The sequence below is a fragment of the Crocodylus porosus genome, unplaced genomic scaffold, assembly GCF_001723895.1.
Source record: "Crocodylus porosus isolate Cpor-Errol unplaced genomic scaffold, CroPor_comp1, whole genome shotgun sequence".
NCBI classification, from domain to species: domain Eukaryota; kingdom Metazoa; phylum Chordata; order Crocodylia; family Crocodylidae; genus Crocodylus; species Crocodylus porosus.
Window position 1 is genome coordinate 37895307 of NW_017728915.1, and position 15876 is coordinate 37911182.

At 41.9% G+C, this 15876-nt stretch overlaps 2 protein-coding genes across 4 annotated transcripts in view; one reads left to right on the forward strand and one right to left on the reverse strand.

Moving 5' to 3' along the window:
- CA5A (carbonic anhydrase 5A) overlaps positions 1-5539 on the reverse strand; it is a 30683-nt gene extending 25144 nt beyond the window's left edge. Inside the window, exon 1 of the mRNA XM_019536005.1 lies at positions 5293-5539. Within this exon, the coding sequence (XP_019391550.1) occupies positions 5293-5431 (139 nt within the window). The 5' untranslated portion in view covers positions 5432-5539. The remainder of the gene's footprint in view (positions 1-5292) is intronic.
- A 10220-nt stretch (positions 5540-15759) lies between these two features.
- The window catches only part of BANP (BTG3 associated nuclear protein), a 213492-nt gene continuing 213375 nt past the window's right edge, over positions 15760-15876 (forward strand). For all 3 annotated transcript variants that reach the window (XM_019536007.1, XM_019536008.1, XM_019536009.1), the window contains exon 1: positions 15760-15849. The gene's annotated coding sequence lies outside the window, so the exon portion shown is untranslated. The remainder of the gene's footprint in view (positions 15850-15876) is intronic.

Consider the following 15876-nt stretch of genomic DNA (forward strand, 5'->3'; position numbering starts at 1 on the left):
CAATTGAATTGCATTTATGTTGACATCCTGAGAGCAGAAAAGTTGAACAAGGTTTCTTATTTATTTGTGATGAGGTTATTTATGACAAAGCTGTCCAGAGTCATGCTGCCTTCATAATTCATATGAGCCTCAAAGAAAAGCATGTGATGGATAAATTCTTATCATAGACATAGCTGTGTGAATCCAGAATAAATCCAATTAAATCAGTGGATTTACTGTAGTGCTGTAACTGTGATGAGAATTGGATACTACATCTTCCTGAGAATTTACCAAAATCTGATTTTTTTGGCAAATGCAAAATTGCCTACAGTTATCTACATTTTCTGTAAAGACTCTGGGAATGAGAAAATCAGATTTGGGGTATAAAATTAGAACAGCTAATATTAGAGAACATGTTTTAATGAATCCCTTTGTTTGCTCATCACAAGAGGAATAAAATAACTCCAGTCTCATTTATTCTAAACTTTCTGGGTGATCAATGCTTCTTCCCTGCTAAGAAGAAAGGGGAAAAAACACTCCTTGAAACAGGGGTGGAGGTTGTAGCTGTGTTGGTCTAAGGAGAGAGGCAGACAAGGTTCTTTGGGTGAATCTGATATCTTTTATTAGACCAACTTAACTAGTCGGAAAAAAATTGTAAGCATCACTCCCTGAAGCAGGCATTTTCATGAGTTTGCACAGGGAATCCTTTGAACACACTCTACCCAGTTCTGCAACAAAACAGTGTAGGCAAAAATATAGGGAAGCCAAATATTTTGAAAATCACACCCATTTAAAGGAAGTGGGTTGGGTTTTTTTGTCCTGTGCTGAGCTGGTGTACTTTCCATGGCAACACGTTCCTGATGGGGTGGGGGGAATAAACAAATGCATAACTAAGACAAAGTCAAGAAACATTTCAACCTTTAGAAAACACAGCTCAGCTTCAACCCCGTGGATTGAATGTTACCAAAGTAGTCCAGGATGGGTTGATTCCTTTATGGCTCACACAATAGATGTCTAGATTTGCTGCGTGATAGCATTGATGCCTTGGCTACATTCCTTCTTGACAAGGTGCTGAAAGTCCTGTTCAGTTGATGTCAGCTTTGGATTGCATCGGAGGCTGGTTTATTGATATAAACAGTCTAATGCCTTCACTTTTATCAAATGGCTTGTGACTGACAGTGTTGTAAGCTTGACAGGAAAGCAACAGCAGATTGCGAAAGGCTGAGCTTTTCCTTGCTGCCAGAGTGTGTGGCTGAGATAGGAACTGGGATGAGAATGCACTGGCAGAGGCTCAGCCTAGATAAGGAGGTAATTCCAGTTGGCAAGGGGAAGCAAATACGGCCTTGGTGTTTACTGTATGTGCGCTGTTACTGAAACTGTGCATGCAGGCATGGCTGCTCAGCATGGAAAAATGGCTTAGTAGATGTCTGATCAACCCCGGTGCACAATTGCAGGCATAGATTTGGTTATAGCTTCCACATAGTGAAGTGACACTTCATTTTAATTCATGCAGGCTATATAGATGCAGGTTGTATATTCATAGATGCAAGTAATATTCATGCAGGTTATATACATCTAGATGGTGCAGGTGTGGTAGATACCCTTGCAGGTTATACACATCTAGATTGTGCAGGTGTGGTAGATACCCTTGCTCCAGGTCACTCGTGTGTGCCCATGTTTCTGCCTATAAGCAGTGCTAAAAATCTGGCCCTAAAGGATTCTGTTTTTCTTGTCTTTGCTTTGTCTTTGGTAGAACCTGTCCACGCCTTACCAAGTAGGCCAACCATCCCGGGGTGGTTTGAGGCTTCTGACTATTAAGGTCCCTTCCAGCTCCTAACATCTATGAGACTCAGAGTGGATTATTCAGCAAATTCTATATATGGAAAGGGAAGGAAGTTTCTTGCTGATATATTTTGACTGAGGATAAATAAAAAGCATCCGTTCACAATGAGTGCCCTGCTTGTTATTTAAATTTGAATGACAAAAATCAAAGTATACAGCAGTTAGATGAGTCTTGCTACTCCAGCAGCACCTTTTCAACCACCGTCATCTCCCTTCTTTGGGCATTAGTTCAATTCAGCTATATTTGTTCAAAGGCTGGGTGGAACAAAAGGGCATACGGTGTTTTCTGAAATGGATGACTGTGAGCTAATTTGAACTAGGAGCAAGAAGGCATTCCTGAACCCTGGATCCTGTATGGAGAATATATGATTAGCTAATCCATCTTGACTGTATCCAGAAGGTGCTAGCTTCCACACTTGGACTGCTCCCAGCTAGTGGGAAAAGCTGTGGCTTTCACTTCTTCTTTCCATATGGTGATGTGCAGAGATCACCTGCTCCTCAGCTTGCTTTTTTTGCTACACTGAGCTACTTTTGGGGATTCCTCCTTGTTTAACATCTTTATTGCTACTGTCAGATTTTAACATTTAAAACACAATACTTATGTATTTTGGCATTCTCCTAAGTCTTTTGTCTTTCGTTTCTTGACGTGGTAGGGAGTGAAATGTCTCTGGTATATCTAGTATCTCAGTATTTCATTAATTATATACATTTATGATGTTGATTGGTTTCACGTATGCTATGGTTTGAAGAAGAACATTGATTCATTTTTTTGTGTGGATTCTAGAGTGGAAATCAGTGGGCTAATATGGAAACTCTGCTGTAACTTTAGCTGCTATCATACTATAATGATATATAGAATTATGGAGAAAAGAATGACAGGAGAACTAAGGTACAGCAGTCCCCCATCACAGCCACAATGCTTTTAGTTGCCATGGGCTTCCCTTCTGAAGATGTGACTCATATTCACATCTTGTGGCATCATTTCTCACATAGATGAAAAGAAAAATCTGGTCCTTATTTAGTCTGTATGGATTCAACAAGGTTCAAGCCCATTATCTCCTGTTTTGTTCTCATTAAAGAGTCACATTTGCACATACCCATTTCATTTTGGAAAAAAAAAAATGAATCGTGTTATCTTAAACCAAGGATGTGGGTAGATGACCCAATCTTATGCTTCATGTCACCAGATCATCTGCAGTGGGGAGGAAAGGCTTGCCTCGCCTACATGAAATGTGTTGCCAAATGCCAAGCTCCTTGGATTTAGAAATGGGGGCAGAGGACATTCGCTCTTCAGCTAAAGATCAACCATGGTTATCAGGACTCACCTCTGGGCTCTGATTCACTCTCTGTGGGCTGTGAGGAGCGGAAAATATCTGAGGGGTAACTGGGGGATTGGGAAACAGGCGGTCTCTTCTCTTGAAGTGTAATACCCTTCTACTCTGAATTAGTGTCTACATCGACTTCGCTTCACGGCAGAAAAATTCCGCATAAGTCAGTGGATTGGCTTGGGTGCCCTGGAAATAAGCTTATGCTTTGTCCTCTGTTTTCTGATTAATGTAGAGAAACTAACTATCCTAGAATATATTCTCTCTCTTTCTCCCCCTCACGTACTCACGCACACATCTGCATGTGCATAAAGACACATGCACATATACACTTCTGACCACGCAGCATGCAACAAAACAATTCAATGCAAAATTCCAAAAACAAATGATTTTTAAGGTGTGATCATTCTGTTTTTACGATATAACGCTCCTCTTCGAATAGATGAACAAGGCCTTGTTGTTTTTTTTAAAAAAACCAAACAATAATTTGAGCTTTCTGAATATGCGTGCAATGGAAATAAAACATGGGGAAGGAAGTAAAAGTTTTAAGAGACTCTCAACAACTTCTATGAAAATATCTACAGGGTCAGAAAAGGGAAAAATTCTCTCATGGGTAAACATGTGACTCATTCAAACTGTGCACTAGGAATAAGTTACAGGCTATTTCTTGTGGATTTGTTTCAACATTAACAAACGCTGGTGCTAATCTTGGTTCTGAGGAGAGATTATACATTTTTTCCAGATTATAAAGTATGTTTTTAAATAAAGATGAAAGTCCGGAAGTTACAAGTTGTGCTACTTGATTGAATGACTCATTCTGGCTATTTTAAAGGAATTCAGCCCAACTCCATTCGCTAAAGGTTGGTTTCTGAACACAACAATCAACCTAGGTTTTCTGTTCTGAGAAGGACAAAAAACTAGTGTTTGTTAGGGTAACCTTGCAAATGCTATTTGCATCTTTTTAGAAACAGGTATGAAGCATTACTGGCATGCTGAGTAACAAGAAACTTTGCATGCTTTCCTTTACATAAGTCTTCTGTGCTGTAGATTAATACAATAGCATACAACTGCACCTGGAGAAACTACTCTCACATTACTGGCGTATTAAAATGCCAAGCAATCAGTGGCAGAAGATTTATTTTCTCATGCCACCTTCTAAACTGCATTTATGAATGCAGAACTAGTAAACATCTGCATTCTACTTTGTTTTCCGCCACCCACGCAGCATAGCAGCGTTTGCTCGTGACTAACGCAGACATAAAGACTAGAGGACTGTTGGATTATTTCATTGAACAAGGCATCACATTTCTCTGCATTCAAACAGGGATATAATGGTCCTTTGAGAAAACTCAGCAAAACTAATGCATTTACAGAAATAAAGAAAAATATATATCCTAGATGAAAGGTTGTTCTAAATGTAGGCTCTTTCTCCTTATTGCCTGCTTTCTGCGAAGCCCTACCAGAAGCCATACATGTAGATATGTTCATATGAATATGCTAATAGTAAATAACTAAATTCTTTCTACCATCAGATAGTATTTTGCATTTCAGTGAGTGATTTCCTGTGGCTCTCGAATGGATCTTATTTTGGAGGTTCATTGTCTATATTTGTTTCAAACTCCTGGAATTTTTCTGTTGATTTTGGTGGGCTTTGGATATAGCCTTAAGTGCACATGGTGCATTTACAGCTATGACTCTCATTAAGATCTGCCAAGATGCCGGGGTGGCAGAAATCCTTTTTTTTTTTCTTTTTTTGCTTGTTGTATCCTAACTTGCTTCATCCTGGTCACAAAGTAGAATCATATCCAGACCAATGGCACCAAATGGCACTGCAGAAATACTGAAGAATGATGTTTTTAATCCCCTACAGAAGGCACACTACAGTTGAAGGGTGGGAAAAGGACAAAAAATGGTCCAGATGACTTGATCAGGCTTTTCAATCTCCAGTTCCTCTCATTCTCTTATCTTTAGAGATTCTTTTCTTTTTCCCACTCTTTTTCAAGCATATTCTCAAATTCCTGTGAGCAAGACAGCAAGAGTGAAGTTGCTCCTTCTCACTGACAGTGAATCTTTTGAATACCTCTCAACGCATCTGGCTTACACAGGTGTTCAGAGTACCGTTTCAATAAAAGTGAAGTATACTCACGTGCATCATTCCTGTTTTTATGAATGCAGATGGCTAAGCTGCAGGGTCTTACTGGCACCAGTCGCTGACTCCAGATCCTGTTCAGCTGCCTGCAGAAATGTGCCAGACTAATTATCTTCCTCCTATTCATTACTACCATCTTGGCACTCGAAATCTTGTCAGACCTACAGCCAGAGGAGCTTTCAAGAGCCTGGTGACCGACCAACACAAAGTAGAGATAAAAAGCTATGAATGCACTGCCTTAAGATAACCAAGGGACCTCCAGTCCTTTTTATAAACCATGTTAAGTACATAGTACATGCCTTCTGGTAGGGAGAAAAGGCTAAATGAACAGTTAATTTTCAACCCATCCCTGGTCTGGCTTCTTCATTGGCTATGACTTTTGTTGGGAGGCAGGGCTAGCTGGTGATTGCTCTACAGGTGCTTGCCATGCCTCTCTCATCTGGCTCTGCAAACAATGCAGACTCACTCCTGCCTGGAAAGAAAGGTCTCTTTCATCAGTGTTACAGTGGTTTCAAGCTGCCTTAACATTTTGTCACAATTTTAGCATCCATGGGATCTTATTTTGGCCTTTGTAATAATCACAAAAGCAAGGCGGAATTTTAGGTGAAATTCAGTAACATACAGAAGGCAAGTGGAGATGTGTAATGCCCACCCCGGGAGAAAGCGGGGAGTCAAGTCTCCCAGAAAAGTATTTTGATGTGAAATCTCTTGTGATTATATGGCAGAGACAAAGAATTTGATCTGCAGAAGTACCTGAGATAAAATCTCTCAGAAGAAGGTATTTTCATAATAGTATCTAGTGACATTCACATACTTTACTCAAATCAAGGAAACCCATCCACCCCACTCTTGTATTTCAGGCCAGATACTGCACTGGCAGGCAAAAATGTTTCCATTTGGGTGCTGATTTAGGGTGAGGTTCATCCAGAAATTAAAGCTTGAAAACACTCTTCCCCAAATGCTATTCTTTCACATTTATCTTTCCACAAACTCTATTGCTTTGTCTGAACCAATTGTATGTTCCCTTCCCTACATTTTCACCTTATGAGGCTTTATGTTGGTGCGTTGCTCTTTGCTTCTGATTTGCTGTAGGTGTATTGGTACGAACTTGTAGCTTTGGAGCATGGCACAAAAACCAACTGTGTGCATGTTTGGAGCCAGGTCTTAAGCTAGTGAAAATCAGCATCGTTCCACTGAAGTCAACTGAACACAGTTCAAGAAAGACCAGTCTAGCATTTCTTAGAGGAGTGCAACACAAATGATTATATGGTTTGAATAATTTCCAAAATTCTGTCTATTGGAGCTCAGATCTGCTCCCCAAAATGCCTTCGGCTCCAAAACTTGGTCAACACTGTTTTTGATGCCAAAGTAAGTTTATTTTTGCTTTCTATCAAATATGCCCGTGGTTGAAACATCAGATTTTCCAGTCCACGATTCCTGCAGGGAAGGTACTTTAACATGTGGGTTCTGCAATCCAGTGTTGTGTCTTTTATCCCCTTCCCAACTGATGAGAGAATCAGATTAATAGTTAATGTTTTTAGAGCAATGTGCAGATAAGTACTGTTACTATTAATAAATGAAACACCTTTCTTTACAAACAAAGGATATTAGCAAAAGCATATTAGCATATTATTAAATGCACATTGACCCACTTTTCCCATTCTTATAGTTGCCTGCAAGGTCCATGACATTTTTTCATTACAATTTTACCCTGGGAAGAAAACAAATTCTTCAGTTAGTACTCTCAGTTCCAAGGATTTTCCTGTGAACCTGACTTATTGTTGTTAAGCCCCTAGGACCTGGAGCAGTGATGACATGAGAATCTCAGTTTAATTAAAAACCAAGTGTAGGGATCTGGAGGTTTTCACAGAAAAGTTTCACTTGCCCACTGAAAACTCAAAACAAGAAGGCACAAAGGTACTTAGAATGTATTACTTTTAAGTGTCTCTTTGTTTTAGGCTAACCCAATAATTTTCTTTTGCTTGGGTTTGGTAATACTGCTCAGGGGCTTTTTTCCTGCTCACATTCCATACAAGCCTATGAGAGGCAATAAGCTACGTCACCCTGTAGTCAGTCAGGAGGCAGGAGAGATCTGCATCTTTATAGACAAGCTAAATAAGATCTATCTATCCATCTATCTATATATTTTTATATCTATATCTATAAAATATGTGTGTGTATGTATATAAATCACACACATATATATGAGAGAGATATATGTATATACACACCCACGCATATGTGTGTTTGTGCATGCGTGTATAGAGAAAGAAAGCGAGCGTAAGCTTTTGTGATCCCAAATTCACTGCATCAGATGCTGTAAAAGGAGGTGCAGAAAGCAGAGTATAAGGAGAGAAATCACCGTACAAAAGGTGAGGGGGTGGGGAAATAGGGGGAGAGGGGCAAAGAGGGAAGTTCTAGGAGACAGAAGGAAAGGAGCAAGACAAGGCCACTGACAATGTAGATGTAACTGGAAATTGTTCTTAGTTATTCCATTGTAAATCTGAAGTCTCTTCCTTTAAACGAACTGAGTACAGATGGGAGCAAAACTTAGCTAGTTATATATTCTGAAAGCTATAGAAACATCACAGGATAAAAGAAAATTATTATTGACATTCAGGCCCTGAAATCAGGTCTTTTTTGCTCACCAAAATTACAGGTGAAGTGTTTCTTGTATGCTTTTTTTAAAATCACTTAAAAAAATCTAGATGTTTTAGTTCACAAACTTCTTTCCTTCCTGGAGCGTGAATTCATCGTGTGCATCTTCCTCCATTTGTCACAGTAGGGATGCTCATCATGAATGCAAGGCTGTAAGTATGGGTTTAGCACTTGCTCAGGTTAGTGGTTTGCTCTGGTTGGCATGTCTGAGGTATTTAGGCTTCCAAAACCTGTAGCTGAAGGGTAGGGAGGTGTTCTCCTAACGCATATAATTCATTAACTTGAGCACCAAGTACTTACAAGTCATATAGTATTAATGGGAATTCTGCTTGTAGAAGGAGACTCCTAATTATGGGGTATCTTCAGTATCACTAAATGGTACCTGAGAGGCACAAAAACTAGAGAAGTGAAAAACCCAAGTAGCTGTTGCTGTTGTCACTGTTTATTTCATTTTATTGGATGTCCTTTCCAATTGGATAGGGCAGATCTTTTGCAATCCAGTAAATATTTTTTTTCTTTCAAATGTGCACCAGGGTGCTGCCAATGGCTGGCTCAGCTCCAAGGAGGCTGGCCTCCTTCCTGGGCCATCTTTGATTTCAGCTCCAGAAAAGTACCCCACTTGGGATGCTAGTCATGCCTTTGACTTGATATCTCCCAACTCCGTGTTGCATGAGAATTGCATTGCAGGCAGGGCTGTGATATCAGCACCTGTAGATGTAGCTACGCTTGCTTTAATCTGGTCAGCTCTGGTACCAATGGCAAGGATTTCTGTGTGGGCTAAAGTATACCTAACACCCCAGGTGAGCTTGAACAGCCAATGCTACTGGAGTGCTAAGTCCATAGCTAGAGCAGAGGCAGGTCCATAATGTAGACAGGCTGCATTAAGAAAAGATATAGTGTATTTGCTGATATACAACGTGTCCTGGAATATAACACGCACCTTGTTTTTGAAAGGTAAAAAAAGATTGTTCTTTCTAGTAAGCAACCAAGTAGCAACAGCTAAGGGAGTTTCCCCCAGCTAGTCTTGGGGATAAAGATGCATGTTATATGCCAGAGAATAGGTATGCTCTTCATATATTGAGACTTGGAAGCAGTGGGTCCAAGCCCATCTATCACTCTAACCCTTCTTGGAAGCTGCTATTTTGTATTCTTGAATCTTGGCTTTCAGGCACCAAGCACAAGTCAGCCTCCTGCTGTTATGGTTGAAAAAAAAACTTTTTTTTTTCTTTTTATTTGATAAAGGTCCTAATTCAGCATCACAGTTAACTCTTTCATTCTTCATGAAGAAGGCAGGACATGGTGGCACCACTGGTTCAGAGGTATAAACTGCCTGCTTTGTCAGAAACCAGACTTCAGAGGAACAGGACTAACTACCTCATTCTTCATGGAAGAAAAGAGGGGGAGCGGCATAGTTCTGCACAACTGACTTTGAATCATGTCTCAAGTAGTTGCTACTTGGGAAGGGCTACCTTACTTTTTTCCTCTCAGGTTAAAAAGCTCAGAAGAACTCAGAAGAGCCACTGGACAAATTCCAGCTCCACAAAGAGCAGGAAGCTTGTTAAAGCCAAGCAATGCAGGCTGTCAGTCCAAAGTGTTGTCCAGTCTACTGCCATTTGTGCCTCAAATAGGTGACACGTATAAAGGAAGCCTAAAAGCATTATCAACATTTTTTGTCTGATCTGATCTCTGTCGTGAATCCATAAAAACAAAACTGTGGCATGCTGCGACACGCCTGAGTGGAAGGGAGGTGGGGGCACAAGGAAGGGCAATGCAGAAGCGAGTATGCCATGCGAAATGTCAATCATCCACCACACCTGTTTCCTTCCTGGATATGAGCAGATGAAAAATCCAGTGGAGAATAGTTATATTTGAGGTGTTTGGCTCTGATTTTAAGCAGACACTTCCTCCTTGGGCTTACTTCTGCTGATGGGCAAGAGTAATCTCATCGTGGTATTTTTGTTAATGCAGGATCAGGTTCCCCAATGTTCCCTTTACGCTTGATGCCTTGCACTTTCAGCCCTGCAATTTGCCCTTGTATTGGGAAGGGTGAGATCCTGGCTTCACTCAACTCAGTGCCAACATGCCCAGTGATTTCAGTGGGCGAGGATTTCACTGTAAATGCTCCAAAAACAGGTGATTCTACTATTTGCTGTAAGCGGCAGAAGAGGTTGTGAAAGTGGTAGTGGGAGAAGTGGCAGAACAGAGCTTCGTGCAGCTTGTGCCTTGTTACATATTACCCTGTGAGCTGCACAACTGTTGACCGGCTTAGTGCTAGCTTGCACTCACACCTTCAATTTGAGTTGCACAACTGTGGGGAGTGGCACACCTTAATGAAATAGGAGATGGGTTATCTGGATCAAGAGATAATCCTGCCCCAAGTGCTGCATAATGTGCTTTAAGCCATTTAAAGGTGTTCACGTGTGGAAATCCGGGGGTTAAGAGCTCCAGGAGCCGCCCAAAATTAAGGTGTAATAAGGCCCTTGGTGATTTCTGAGCAAGGAACTTGCCCGCTGTAGGTTTCTTTCTAATGTGTCCAGGGAAGTAGGACAGCATGTAGTCACCCAAGAGTATACTGAGATTATACCGGGCCCTTACAACCCATTTCTCAGCCTGAATTTTGGCTAAGAACTTGGATCAAAGGGGCAACAGTATTACCTTGTTTTTACTGATCAAGGGCCTAGTTTTGTCCTCGCATTTGTGTACCAGGATAACCCTGGAGGACGGCCGCTGAATTCAATGAATTATCCCAGCACAAGCCTAGGGTGAATTCAGAATCAGGCCCAGAAAGTTTTGTTGACTTGGAGCAAGCAAACAGCGGTCGTGAATGAAACCTATTTGGGCCTTGCTTCAGCTCCACAGCAAAACTCCACAGCAGCTGCAATACAATTCAAAATGGACCATCACTTCCAGGGGATGGGTAGGGTTGTAATAGCAGTAGAGTTCAGGGAAGTAGACATCTAGACTAAGGGGTTTTAGCAGAGCAACGGGGACAGTATTGGAACAGAGTAGAAGCTGCAGGTTGGAATTGAAGCACACTGGACAGGGTTGAGTAGGGTTTCACTTGCATGGATATTTTATATGTACTGTCAATTCACATGTACCTCAGTCTCAGGAGAGCAGATGTATACAGGCCAATATGTGGCCTCCTTCCTGGGCTAGCTTTGATTTCAGTTGCATGTTACAAAGGTTTCACCCACACCAAACAAAAAGATCATAGCAGGTATGTCTACATGTTCATTAACGTGCTTTTGCTAATGCACATTAAATTTAGTACCTCCATTGTGAGGTACTAGAAAAAGGAGCATTAGCTTATTTTAATGCACATTAGTGAAAGCACATGTTTTTTTGGGTGATGCTGTAAGGTCCATTATACAAGGCTAATGTGCATTAAAGCACCCATGTAGACGTGCCCAGCAGAGGTACTGTAGCTGATGTTCTGCACCGGCTCTGTTCTCCGATTGCCTCTCTTGTTTTTGTCATGCCTTTGTTTTTCATCTGCTGACATCCACATGTTCAGCAATGGATCTGGATTGTGAATGCTGGTCACTTGTTTAAACAAATGCTTTGGAAAAGGACATACCCTTGTTTGGCAACCTTTGATCTGTTGATGGTATGGTTGCAAAATTGTGTGCACAGAACGTTAATTTTTTACCTTTGATTGTATACTAGACCGTGTGTGTGTGTGTGTGTGTGTGTGTGTGTGTGTGTGTGTGTGTGTTTTAACAACAAGGAAAGGAAGCTGATGAATGAGATACCAAGTCCATGACAAATATGGAGCGCCATGTATAAGCTGTAATTGAGGCAATTGCCTGAGAAACTATTTCAACTAAAAGCTGAAATGGGGGGCAAATAAACTGGCTGTTATCTGTGACCACACAATTTTTATAACATTGTGGAGAAAAGTTACTACCTATACATAAAATGCAGAGGGCCAAAATCTGGCTGCCAAAATTTGATGATCTGAATTCAAGTAACAGAGCAGGTATTGTCACCTGAGCTAGGATAACAAGTCACCTCCCACTAGAACATATCTGTTACTTAAGAAATAGAGAATGAAACTCATACATGAAGATTCACAAGTTCTTTCTCGTTTGTTACTCTTCTAATGGAAAGTCACAGGTGATAAGGAGAGACTTCAAAATTGACAACCAGTTTTTAACATCCTGTTTTGCATTTCAATTAATTTAGGCCTATACAGTTATTGTACTTTAGACAATACTGTAACAATCACTGCAGACATCTCCTCCACCTGCAGATGGTGCTGCCACTTTATTTTACTGTTGTGTTTTTTCATGTCAGAACTGATGAGTGGAAGTTGGGGTGGGGGGTGGGTGCAGAAAGTTAGAAATTAGCTCAGCCCTTCCTGTGTATGCTGGAGTTGTTTTCATTATTTATCACAATAAACTGTTTAGTTTCTCATACACAAATATTATAATCGGTGGCGGTAGCTTTAAGAGTATTTGTCCTGAAATGCAATGTAATAATCACACAGATAAGATGGGGTGCTGTAAGATTTCACACAACATTGGTGCCTGAGTGGGTGCATGAGAAAGCAGCAGAGTGCACAGCAGCATTTTTGGATCATAGTGCCAACCGCTTTTGCCCATAGTTCCTCAGTCTGGATGGTAGGTCTTACAGACCGTAACAGAAATAAACATCTGGCTGCTATGAAGCAGGTATTAGCCTTTTGAAACACTGAGAGAGAGAGAGAAAACCAGAAGACAGGAAGGAGATTTACTTATTATTAGAGGTCTACAGTCCTGCTGTTTTGAAATTTCTACTTGTGTGTATATGTGAGACTAATAACAGATATGGTTATCTAAAAAGTTGTTGCTATTCACTCAACTATAAGGAAAGAGGACGCTCCAGCAGAGAATGCAGATAAGCCAATTAACTAGTACTCCATTCCCCCAGAGACGGGTATGGGCAGGGGAGGTACTTGTAGCTTGCTGAAAGTCATGTTGTTTTGGGGAGGGCAAAAAATTCAACATATAAATGGCAGTCATTGTGCCCTGTATGAGTGCTTTCCACAAACCTGCCACTGTGGTCCACCTGGCCGTGCTGAATCAGGGAGCAATACCCCTTATGGTTAACATATTGACTGGCACCTTTAAGGGGAAGCTACGAGATGGGACCTGCCATCAGTGGCATCAATGTAGCTTAAAAACCCCAAATATTCTCTGAAACCCAAATATTCTTACAGAGGCATTCATGGGCCTACAACCTGTGATGAAACAGCCACCACCACCAGCCTGACAGCTGACTTGCCAATACCACCTTGATTAACCACCTGGGTGGCTAACAGACCTGCACATGTCTGGGGTTGCCAGTTTCCTGATAGTGTCAGCAAACTGCTTCTAGTAGGAAAGCATGGTCCCCCAGTCTCAAAGTTGCAGGCTGTGAGCCAAAATGTGCGGATACATATCTGTATCCTAACAGCAATTTTATCTGCCTAGAAGAGCACCAAGGTTTTGAACTGCTGAAAGAAGGACTTGTAAACCATGATGTATGGAAATTCCTGAACCCATCCTGCCCGTTTGCAGTCATCGGTGATGTCAGACTATCAGTCAAGCAGACTGATGAACTTGGCATGGACCCGTGGCTTTTTGAGGTCACAGTAAATGAGAAGGAAACCACTTAATCAGCTACTGGATTCCCTTTCTTTCATGATTGCTCCCAGGGCTGCTTTTTACAGCTTTTGCTGCCTCCAGCTGCACTCTAATGTGCAGACTGCAAATTGCTGCATGACAGCAGGCCTGTTGATGTATTACACCTTCCCAACTAGCTACTCTTGCTCAGTCCTTCCCAGACCCCGTTGCTTGAGCAGCTTGTTTTCTGCCTCTCTGAGTCCGGGGTCTCACTGCAGCATGTGGCTAACCCTCGACTTTCTATTCTCCTTTGGTAAAGATGCCTGGAATCTGCATCTGTGAAGCATGGAGGTGATGGGCGAGAGCCCTCCATGAGACCGGTGAGAGGTAGGGGAGAAACATGTTGCCTTGGGTATCACAAAGCAGAAAAGGAAATGAGACACTAGTTCAATCCCAGCGTGCAGAGAAGTGACCCAGGGCGACGGCACTGCCTTGGACTGCATGAGGATGCCATGCAAACACCAATGGCAGCATGTGAGAACCCATTGGGTTTCTTCAGTGGGGCATCAAAACCTCATAATGACCATCATGATGTCACATGAAAATGTCATATCAAGTCACGATAATCAGGGTTAGAGTGTGGTGCTTATAACTAGTGTTGCCAACCCTCCTGGATTGGCTGGGAGTCTACCGGAATTGGCATTAGTGACTATTGAAAGCAATCTGGGAGATGTATATTGTGAACAGGTTGAATAGTACAATGAATGATGACACTAGGTCATGTTGGGAATAGCTTCAGTCAGAGTTGGCAAACCTACTTATAACAGGTTTGCAGGTTTGATCCCTAGCTGGACTTTATCTCTTGAGGTCCTGTACTTCTCTATATGGCATCTCTATGAGTTTTTTTTGTTTTGAGTTGTGCAGATTGGGATTGGGTTTGGGTAGGTGAGGTGTAATATGATAGGAAATGTGTGGGGTCAGAGACAATGATGTGTTTTTTGGCGGGTCATGGTGAGTTATTTTCGGAAAATGGGAGGTGCGTTGTTTATAGTGATAGAACGATGTAAAGGGATGGTGGGAGTCAGACAGAACAACGATGAACTTTTTTCCAACTACTCAGCTGGTCTAATAAAAGATATCACTTCTACTCAAAGAACCTTGCCTACTTTTGTTGCAGTGGGATTTCGAGATGGAATCTGTGTTTAAGTTTTGCTATGTTGCAGGGATGTTTTGGGTTGCATGGTTTTTATAAGTTTTTGACTACAAGCAATCCACAGACTTGCAACACCATTGGTTACTGAAAATTGTGTCTTAAGTTGAAAAGTTGTAACTCGGAACCGATTTTCCCATAGTAACGATGTTATAAAAGGGGGATTGGTTCCTGAACCAAGACCCGATATCTTATTTTCACCAAAAATAACCCAGTATTTTGTAGTCAATCACTTATAGATGAGTAATATAGCTACATTACTGTCTTTCTATTGTAAATAGCAATCATATTGATTTGGAAGGACTTCTTTGAGGTGACTTGGCTGGACTTTTTGAAGGGCTCTTGGTTGCACTTTTTGAAGGGTTCTTGCCTAGAGTCTTCTCAGGAATCTTGGCTGCAGATTTTTCTGGAGTCTTGTCTGCTTTCTTAAAGAAAGTGTCCAAGGAAGTTTGGACAGACGGGACACGGGCAAATTTGTTTGCTGGTGCAGCATTGCGCCAAGTCATAAAACTGTAGCAACATACAGAAGCTTAAAAATTGCACATGCTAGGAGGAATATAAGGACATATATCTCCCTTGGAAGCCTCTCGAGATGCATCTCGTGAACTTATATAAGTAAGTCGTAGTGCACTTCGTCGTCACTCAAAACATCTGAAGTTGAGGACTGCTTGTATATTTGTCATTAAAAAAAACACCTGGATTGATGCAGAACTTGCAGATTTATTCCTTAGGCTGATTTATTTATTTATTGTTTATTTATTTAGGGCTGGGCATTGGGTCAGGTCACTGGGGCTGCAGGAACTACAGGTCTGCCCTTCGCACTACAGCGCCCAGCATGCCCCGCGCCCCGCCCGAGGACTACACGTCCCAGCCGTACAACCCAAGAGGCGGCGCGCGCAGCCCTCTGGGACTTGTAGTCGCTGAGGCGATGAAGGGCGGCTGCCGGGAAGCGGCGGCAATGCGCCTGCGCGGCCACTCGGGGAGGGGGAGCCGACGGTGCCGGCGCATGCGCTTTGGCGCGGCGGAGATCTCTCGCGAGGAAGGACGCCATTATCGCAGCCGCTCGACAAACACCACGAGAATTCGGCCCCGCACACGGTAACCGCGGCCCCCGCGGCCGCCGGC